Genomic DNA, 10,127 nt, shown 5'->3' on the forward strand with positions numbered 1-10,127 from the left:
TTCGGAACTTCGAATAACATTGATGGGCAAAATCAATAAATTCAGTTTGCGCTCTCAATTTCAGTAAATGTTTGTAACAAATTAAAAATATTAATAAATATATAAATAAATGTATTTAAAGAAAAGTCATATATTATGCTTCATTTTATCAGCCATTAGTTCGTGTAAAAATTAAAAAAATGATTAAAATTACATTTATGTTGTCAACTAATATTGAAGTCAGAGTTTTTTTATATTTATATTTGTTTATAATTTTTATATGCTACTAATATATTATACTAATATTTCCTGTATTCATTTCATACAATAATTAATAATTTATATTCAAGTTGAAATTGAACATTAAAGTTAGACATTTATATTTCGTTTTCTTTATTATATTGTCATATAAAAGTTGCAATAATTGTAAAAAAAAAAAAATTGTGCATTCAAATTGGAATCTAATATAAAAGTGATATATTTGGAGTAATTGATGAAAATAAAACAATAAAAAAGCTGAATTTCCCCACTGTAAGTTGATCTTTTGTGGCGTGCTTTTTTGGTGTGCAGAAATTTGTGGTTTTTTGGCTGACATGAATTTGTTAAGAAATGAGATGATAATGAAATCAAAAGACTTTTAGATATGCGTGAATAGAAAGCAAAAGCAAAAGCAACAGGAATCGATCAAGAGATTCAGCTGAAATGCAAATGATATGCAACGGAATCAGAATCAAATCATTTTTAGATTGAGCCACGAATTGAAGACTAAGTGTGTGTGTGTGTGTGTGTGTGTGTGTGTATGAGTGTGGAAATGTATGTACATATATATAGTTTCAATTTCAAATTTGAGCCAAGGAAGAGGCAGAGAAACCTCTGGCATAACACTGCGAGTACTCGCATTCGTACACGTGTAGATACTTTTGTATCTGTATCTGTCCCTCGCTTGTTCCCTTGCGCTGTGGGGTTCCGTTTGCCGTTTGCCGTTTTTGCCAGCCAGACGCGTTTCAAATTCTACACAAAATGAACAGTAATTGAAGAGCCTCGTTGCGGAACGGACGTGGCACCAAAAAATCACCACAAAAAACTGAACTCAACTGAACAATAAAGGAACTGACTTACCTGAGACTGCAAAAACTACAATGACAGACTCAGCATTGATGGAACTCGCAGTGCTCGGACTGCTGCTGGCCGTGATTGTGATAATCATTTCGCTGATCTGCCATCGACGCAACGAGCGTTTGTTTGGCCGCACACCGCCAGGACCTTGGGGATTGCCGCTGCTCGGCTATTTGCCATTTCTTGACCGGAAGGCGCCACACAAATCGCTGCAGACGCTGGCCAAACGCTTTGGCGGCATCTATCAGCTGAGCATGGGCAGCGTTCGCACCGTGGTGCTCTCGGATGCGGCGATGGTGCGTGAGTTTCTGCGATACGAGCAGCTGACGGCACGTGCCCCGCTCTATGTGACGCATGGCATCATGAAAGGCTACGGTAAGCAGGGAACAGAGAACAGAGAACAGGGAATGACGAACGAATGACTTAAGCAAGCAACTCCATTGCGTAGTTGTTGTTGTTGTTCTTTCTCATAAGTATTCTTTTATGTTGTTGGCAGGCATTGTTGGAGCCGCAGGCGCCATCTGGAAGTATCAGAGACGACAGCTCATCGAGTGGCTCAAGGCGCTGGGCATGACGCGCAAACAGTGCGAGACGCGTGCTCAGCTGGAGCAGCGCATTGCTCGTGGCGTCAACGAGTGCGTCCAGGTGAGTGTGGAGAGTGTGCAGAGTGGAGTGTGGAGAATGGAGAACAGAGAACAGAGAACACAGAACAGAGACAGCGACAGCGACACAGCGACAGCAAGCGTGGAGAGTCTCTGGACTCTCTGACTAATTGGCTAACTGGCCAGCGCGAGAAATTCCAAGAATCATGAAAGTGAAGGTCCTACGCGTCATCGTCTCAGTCTCAGTCTCAGTCTGAGTTGCTTTTGCTGCCGTCGTCGTCGTCGTCGTCGCCGTCGTTGGTGGACATTCACTTTCCGTTGTGGTCATCACTCGACGTCCGCTGCTGTGTGTGTTTTCTGTTGCTGTTGCTGCTGCTGCTGCTGCGACGACAACGGCAACAACATCTACATCGACATCGACATCGACGTCGACATCAACAACGTCGACAGCGACGACGCATAAATTTAAAATTTGCTAATTTTTTTTCGCTGCTGCTGTTGTTGTTGTTGTTGTTGTTGTTGCTTTGGCTGCTTTGCTTTGCAATTTTCTCATACTCGTCTGCCAAAGCGTAGAAGAGTATTATAACTGTGTGCTCATGCACAAAAGTTCAGCAGAATTCTTGTCTATCATTGCATCTGTTTGAACAATTATATCTCTGAGACACTGTGCTAGAAAAACATATGAAGGAGTTATAAATAGTAAGTTATTGCAAAAAAATATGGAACAATAATTACATAATTCGTTCAAGTCTAGACAAGAAGAGCGCACTTAGTTGACCTTTTATAGATTTGATTTGATTTTTGAGGATTTTTGCTATACATAAGCGCAACACTTAGTTAAATGTCAGAGTTCCAATTTTTGGTAGACACAATAATAAATACAACTTTTATGATATCTGAGAATCGTGTTGAGATCAAATATAAAAAAGCTTAAAAAATATTCAAACATAGCTTTAGTATAATTTACTAGTAGTAATTTATTAATTTAGTTTGTTTTGCTATCACTTAAAACGAGTGGAAGATGTAGCTTTTGGTATATTTTAGTATTTTCGATATATAAATACTATATATTTTTACCTAAACATCGCAATCACAATAATTTTTCTTATGTAAAGTGAGGGTATCTCATAAAAGGGCAAACTCGACTGTAGATTTCTTACTTGTTGCTAAATATTACACATATTACTAAATATTGTCATTGCAAGTTTGTACTTTTCTTATTGTTGTTTTCCTTTCTAATCATCGCTAGCGAGTCTCGCGCAAATTGTATTTACTTATTTGGCAAGTGCATCACTGTTGAGCACACTCGCTTGCAGCGTCTCCACTTTCTCTCTCTCTCCCTCGATCTCTCGATGTTTTCATATTATTTTTCTCTGCAAATTTACTCCTCTTGACAGTCATACGAAACAGAAGCCCAGGAAGCGGGTGGAGTGTTGGATCCGTTGCCATCGCTGCAGCATTCGCTGGGCAATGTGATCAACGATTTGGTCTTTGGCGAAACCTATCGCCGCAACGATCCCAACTGGCTCTATCTGCAGCAGCTGCAGGAGGAGGGCGTCAAGCTGATTGGCGTCTCGGCCGTGGTGAATTTCCTGCCCTGGCTGCGCCACCTGGCGGCGAACAAGCGCAGCATACGTTTTCTGCTCGATGGGAAGGCGAAGACACACGCGATCTATGATCGCATCATACATCGCTGCGAAAAGCAGCTGGAAGTCGATCTGCAGCAGCGACAGCAAAAACAATTGCCACCCAAGGAACCACACAGCATCCTCGAGCATTTCCTCAACGAACGTCAGCCGTACTCGGAGCTCTACTGCGACGATCAGTTGCGTCATCTGCTCGCCGATCTCTTTGGCGCCGGCGTTGACACCGCACTGGCCACGCTCCGTTGGTTCCTGCTCTACTTGGCACGCGAGCCGCGTTGCCAGCAGCGTCTCCAGGCGGAGCTCCAGCAGCTGAGCGAGACGCCGTCGCTTGCGGAGCTCGAGACGAGCGTCTATCTTCGTGCCTGTCTCTCGGAGGTGCAGCGCATCCGTTCGGTTGTCCCGCTGGGCATTCCGCATGGCGTCGAGCGGGACGTGACCATCGGTGACTATTGCCTGCGAAGCGGCAGCATGGTGCTCATCCTGCAGTGGGCCATACACATGAATCCCGATGTCTGGCCCCAGCCTGAACAGTTTCGCCCAGAGCGCTTCCTCAATGCCGATGGCGATTATGCGGCGCCAGCTCAGTTCATTCCCTTCCAGACGGGCAAACGCATGTGTCCCGGCGATGAGTTGGCTCGCATGATGCTCACTCTGTTCGCTGGTCGCATTCTACGTCGCTTCCACATCCAGTTGCCCAGCGATCAGCCAGCGATTGATCTGGATGGCGAGTGCGGCATCACTTTGACTCCGGCTCACTACAAACTCCGCTTCAGCAAGCTGAAACCGCGGGAGGGGAAAGCGAAGGTGGAGAAGGAGAAGGAGGAGCAGGAGGAGAAGGAGAAGGATGAGAGGCAAGTGTTAGAGGAGGCAGCGAAGGTGAAGGATGAGTAAGGAGGCGTCTAGAAAGAGCCGACAGCGATTGAGAGAAGACCAAAATAATTTCAGTTGGAGAAAGTGAGAATGAAGTGAAACATATAGAAGAGAATAAAGATAAAGACGAGTGTTTAAAAAAATGCCAGAAAGAATTTGATACAAAAAAATAAAATATATAACGCAAGAGGGAATCGATCGAAGATCAGAAGAATTTGATGCTAAAGAGGGAAAATTGGGATAAGGGCAACCAAATTTGAAGTAGAAGACGATAAAGAATAATTGGGAGCAAAGAATTTAACTTGAAATATGTCGAAAAGAAAGGAAAGCGATTGAAAGAATGCAAGATGTAGTTGAGTTAGAAGAAGTCAAAGAACAAATTAAGCGATTGGGAGAATACCAACAGGAAAAAAACGAAACAGAAAAGTCTTCTGCAAAAAGCGATGTCATATAAACAAAAGTGGAAAGGAACCAATTTTAAAAGTGAAAAATTGCTGAAAAAATATACCAGAAGGTGAGAGGAATATGAGTCAGGAGAATACGACAAATACTGTAAAAATAATAAAAAAAATGAAAAGAAGAAAAATAATATTTCAATTTCGAAAGAAAAGGTTAAACAGTAAGGAAGCAGAAATAAGTACACCAGAAAATAATGTAAGGAAAAAGATGCAAAAAGAGAGAACAAGGAGTTGAAGGTAAATTGTGAGATAGATCTAACTCTGAAACTTAAATGAGACTTGATATGAAGTTGAAGAATTATGTGGCCGAAGTTAGAGCAGAAAATGGGCAGCAATTTGTTTCAGTTTGATTTCAGTTTTTGTCACTTACGTTCACGTTTTTTTTGTGTGAATTATTTAGAATAGTTTTTTTTTGTCAATGCGAATTATTTGGTTAAATTGAATAACAATTGAGTAAACGGAGAATGGAGCTAATAAATAATAAATAGTAGCCGTTTTTTTTTTTTTGTTTTTTTTTTTCACACATCTAATAGTGTTAAGAATGTATATTACGCACACAAACACATATACATACATATGTAATTATCAATAAATACGCAATGCAAATAATGAATTTAGAATTTGCATGTTGATTATTGTAATTGAAATCGCGTGGTGAAAACAAAGGAAAACTAATTAATATGTAATGCAATATGGTTGAATAATTTCCATGAAAAGAGTTGTTGCTTTATTGTTTGTTTGTTTATTTGTTTATTTGTTTATTTGTTTATTTTTGTTTGTTTGTTTGATGCAAATAATTGCGATGATTTGTCTTAAATTGTTGCTCTCTATTTTTGTGCACATAAAACTAAACCACAGTTTGTTTTGTTGTTTGTTTGCCTTAGAACTAGGAATAAATGCTACAAAACGAAATTAAACACAAAAAAAAACAACTAACTAATTGAACTAGAACTAAACGTTAAACATAAACATAAACGTAAACATAAAGTAACACATACTTAATGTCGAAAGATGGACAAAAAAAAGGGATAGAGAGAGAGAGACGAGGACAAATCAATTGCTAACTTGGCTAATTAAATGGCTAGCTTAGCGGCTAAATTAATAATTAACTGAACACAGCTTCTTGGGGTTGAAAGAATAGAATTCGTACTGCACGCTCAGATACATTTGTATCTTTTTGTCACTGCTGCTTAAACCTAAGCTTAGAAACTAAAGCTTATGATTATGTATTTTAAGACTAATGGAAAAAAAACGCATTCTCACTTTTGTGTTGTGTTTGTTGTGTGTGTGTGTTTGTTTGTTGTGTGTTGTCTAGGAACAGAACCGTGCTCTGGCTGAATCTCTGGCTGCACAGAGACAGAAAGAGAGAGATTCAGTTGGCGCCCACATTGCGCACCTGATGCGGCTCCGATGCAGTCGGCGCCAGCGGGCGACGCTTGAGACAAACCCTGAAGGACTCCGGCGTGATTGTGGCACCCACATTGCCCTTCAGACTGGGCAGCGGCTGACCCTCGGGCAGGGCAATGTCGAAGCAGTGCATGAACGAGCTGAAGAACAGGAAGAGCTCCATGCGAGCGAGCACATCGCCGAGGCACATGCGTCTGCCGACACCGAAGGGTATAAAGTATTCGGGTTTGCGCACCTTGCCCTCGGTGTCAATGAAGCGGGCGGGACGAAACTCTTCGGGCTTATCCCACAGGTTGGGATCCATGTGCACGCTGTTGATCAGCGGAATGACGTGCGAGCCGGCCGGTATGGTATAGCCATTGAGTTCGACATCTCTGCGGGAGCGAAGAAGAGAGAAAGAGAGAGAGAGAGAGGGAGAAGAGTGATGATTAGTAAGTGCAAGTGTTGATGCATGTCTTGTGGCGTGTGCTGTGCGCTGTGTGCTGTTCTGTGTTATCGGAGGCGAGTCGCTAATCAGCGCTAATCAAGTGCAGAGAACAACGGAAAGTGGGCCAAGCTGCGACGCAACGCAACGCAACGCAATGGAACGCAATGCAAAGGAAACGATCATTGATCGATCAGTGCGATCGCAGTTTCCCATTTTCCCATGCGGAGTGAATGAACGATCGTTGCGTGGACCTCGTCGCTGTCGTCATTCAATTTGCGCATTCAGCACGCTGTGGGCGTGGCCAGCAGCTGATAACCAAACAACCGATAACACACAGACACACACACATGTACACATCGATCATACGCTGATGACGATCGATCGATCGATCACTTACCTTGTGGGCGAGTGCGTGGTGGCCAATGGCACAATGCTGGAGCGGCGCATTGACTCGAGTATGGTGGACTCGGTGATTGGCAGATACTGCAGATCCTCGATCGTTGGCAGACGATGACGTCCCACCACCTGATCGAGCTCGTCCTGGACGCGACGCATCTCCTTGGGATTGCGCAGCATAAACACATTGATCCACTGCAGTGTAGTCTTGATCGTTTCCATGCCTGCGGAGAACAGATCGATGATCACCTGCACCAGTTGTTCCTCTGTTGATGATAGGGCAAGAGAATACAAGTTATCGGTTAGTTATCGATCAGTCTAAGCAGTTTTATATGCACAACTCACCATGATCCTTGCCATCGAAGAGTTCGGCATCGGTGCCTTCGGCCTTGGCCTTCTCGATCTCACACAGATAATAATCGACCAGATCGCGCACATTGCTGGGATCAAAAGTGCGCTTGTGATCATCGATAACATCGCGATAGAACTTCTGCATTTCAGCGCGATTCTCGGCGATCTTGTTCTTCGCCGTCGAGATGCTGGGGAAGCACTGCAACGTCGGTATATAATCGACGGTGTGAATTTCGCCAAAGAGTCGCATGCCCTCCTCGATGAGGAAATTGAAGCGACGGAACTTGGGATCGTCGAGGCTGAAGCGTGTGGACATCATCAGGCTGCAGATCACATTGCTGACGGCCAGCGAGATGACCGGCGACAGATCAATCGGTTGTCCATCGCTGGCATGCAAATGTCCAATGAACTCATGCACCTCAGTCTGCATAAGAAATCAAAAGAAAAGAAGTGCGGCGAAAGTGCGGCAATGAGTACACAAGTTGTCAAAAAGCTGCTGGAATAAAATGCCAAAAGAAAAGAAAAGAAAAGGGGGAACTCACCATAATGCGCTTCTGCATTTGCTGCTTGCCATTGCCCATGTAGGTCATGCCGAACTGTCTCAGTTTGTCGTGCAGAAAGCGTCTCTGATCCTTCCACAGTTTGCCGGTGCTATTGATGATGCCTGCAATGCGATAACGATAACGGATAACGATGACGATTAGTGGACTGAAGCACGCTTTTAATTGAGGTAGGCTCTGGCCCACTTTATGTGTTTATTGTTATTGTTAAAATATTTTTAAAATTCAATTGCTGATTGCGCATTGTTTTATTTTTGAAGCAATAATCTCACTTAATATATATTCTTTTTTATTTTTTATTTTTTCTTTTTCTCTTTACGTTTTGCCGCCTCAGCGCATTGCGTTTATAAAATTTCCATTGGCACTTACCGTAACCGTTGAGGGTCTGCATGAACGGCGTATCCGGTCGTCCTGTGAACTCCTCGCGCCGAAAGCACTCACGAATCATTTTGTAGTCACTCATCACAACTGTCAGCTGGCTGCCAAGGCGCGTCGAGAAGAGCGATCCATATCGCTTGGCCAGCTCCATGAAGCGTGTGTGCTTCTCGTTGCCCATGAACAGCAGATAGCCGATGACGGGGAAGCCCCATGGACCGGGCGGCAGCTTGCGTAGCTCGCGATAATTGCGTAGCAGCCACTGCAGCAGGCTGATGAGCGTGAGGAAGCTGAGGAAGACCATCAGCAGATGCTGTGCATCCTGCTGTTCCACCTGCATTTGTCGCAGCACAAACTTGATCAGATACGAGTCGGTCAGCATTTTGAGTATTTCTTGTGGACTTTTGTAGCTCTTCTTTTCTTTTCCTTTAATCAGTTGTTGTTGCTGTTGTTGGTTGTGTGGAGCTTGTGACTCCGCTCGCAGGACGAGTGTAGGACACGAGTTTAATTTTCGTAGTTTATTCGCCGCACTGTTGCTGCTGCTGAGCCATTTGTTGTCACTTTTGCTTTTACTTGCGACTGCGCGTTACCAAAAAAAAAATTAAATTTTGTTTTTTTTTTGCTTGGTATTGATTTTGGAATTTTCTTTGCGCTTTTTATTTTAGTGTCTGTTGCAGTTTAAAAAAAATGTTTTAAATTGTTTTTAGTTGTTTTAAAGTTTTCTTGGTTTCTTTTTTTATAAATTGGCATTTGTAACGCAAATCTATCGTTTAATAACAAAACAGAAAAAAAAACGTACAAAAAAATAGTTTGCGTTGCCGAGTCGAAATCGTAGTCGAAGTCGAAGTCGAAGACGGAGAGAGACCCGGAGACGATTTCGCGTCGAGCGTTTATAGTTTTCGACTAATGGCTCGAGCGTATGTCCTTGCCACTTTTATAACAACCGTCGGCCGTCGGTCGTCGGTCGCTTCGCTGAGCAGCAGCTGAGCAGACGAACGCGAACGCGAACGAGTGATCGACGGCAATCGCGGCTCGGCCGCTTCAAGCGCGCCGCACACTGCCAGAGCTGAGCTGCTGAGCAGCTGAGCTGAGCTGCTGAGCTGAGCTAGAGCCACCAAACACACACAGTCGGCGACGGCGACCGAGCGCGAGCGCGAACGCGAACGCGAGCGAGCGACGGCCGAGCGACGACGACCACGACGACGGCGACGACGACGACCGAGCGACAAACGAACGCGCCAACCGAACGAACTCAATACGAAGCGAAGCGAACGAACGAAGCGAACGAGCGAAGCAAACGAAACGAAACACGACGTCGCTGTCTGCGCGACGCCGTCTGCAACGCTGCCCGCTGCTCGCGCTCTGGCTTTGGCACTGGCTCTGGCTCTGAGACTCTGTGGACGGCTCTGGGCCAGAATCTGATAGTCAAAAGCTGCTGCCGCAGTCGCCGTTGCCGTCGCTGCCGTCGTCGCAGCTGCTGTTACTGTTGTTGTAGCAGCAGCAGCCTCTGTTGGCGTCGGCGTTGCCGTCGCAGTCGCTGCAGCCTCTCTGCCAGCGTCACATCACTTACTGATATCAGTAGCCGCCTCAATTTGATGCGCTCGTATCAGCTTCCTCCCCCTTCCCCTTCCCCATCACCGCCCCCTTACCCCTTTCACATAGAGCAGACACAGCGCCAAATCGACAAGTTTCCCATACGCAAAGCAGCGCAGTTCGCCGCTACGAACGCAAGCAACATCAAACAAGTTGCAAGCGAACTTCCAGCATGTTTGAGCTCAAACGCGTTGGCATTTGTTTTGAGTGTTTTGCTCTCTGTTTATGTTTTCGATCGCAAGCCCAGCTCAAGAGAGACAAACACACTCGGACAGCAGTCGGCAACCAAGCCGACTCTCTCCCTCTCTCTCTCTCTCACTCTCTCTCTTTTTTTTCATACGCGCTCT

General features: G+C 44.6%; 2 protein-coding genes across 2 annotated transcripts; one reads left to right on the forward strand and one right to left on the reverse strand.

The window, feature by feature from the left end:
- The first annotated feature begins 994 nt into the window (after positions 1-994).
- LOC117571259 (cytochrome P450 306a1) lies at positions 995-4,981 on the forward strand. Its single transcript, XM_034253324.2, has 3 exons — positions 995-1,470; positions 1,592-1,740; positions 3,095-4,981. The coding sequence occupies exons 1-3, from the start codon at positions 1,119-1,121 to the stop codon at positions 4,232-4,234; spliced, it is 1,641 nt and encodes a 546-aa protein (XP_034109215.1). The 5' UTR covers positions 995-1,118; the 3' UTR covers positions 4,235-4,981.
- Positions 4,982-5,408: 427 nt separating this feature from the next.
- On the reverse strand, positions 5,409-9,207 carry LOC117571270 (cytochrome P450 18a1). Its single transcript, XM_034253336.2, has 5 exons — positions 8,182-9,207; positions 7,795-7,916; positions 7,247-7,676; positions 6,903-7,167; positions 5,409-6,452 (listed from the first exon to the last, which is right to left on the reverse strand). Exons 1-5 carry the CDS (start codon positions 8,567-8,569, stop codon positions 6,044-6,046), a joined length of 1,614 nt encoding a protein of 537 aa, XP_034109227.1. The 5' UTR covers positions 8,570-9,207; the 3' UTR covers positions 5,409-6,043.
- Between the last annotated feature and the right edge of the window lie 920 nt (positions 9,208-10,127).

This window comes from Drosophila albomicans, chromosome X (genome assembly GCF_009650485.2).
Source record: "Drosophila albomicans strain 15112-1751.03 chromosome X, ASM965048v2, whole genome shotgun sequence".
NCBI classification, from domain to species: Eukaryota; Metazoa; Arthropoda; class Insecta; order Diptera; family Drosophilidae; genus Drosophila; species Drosophila albomicans.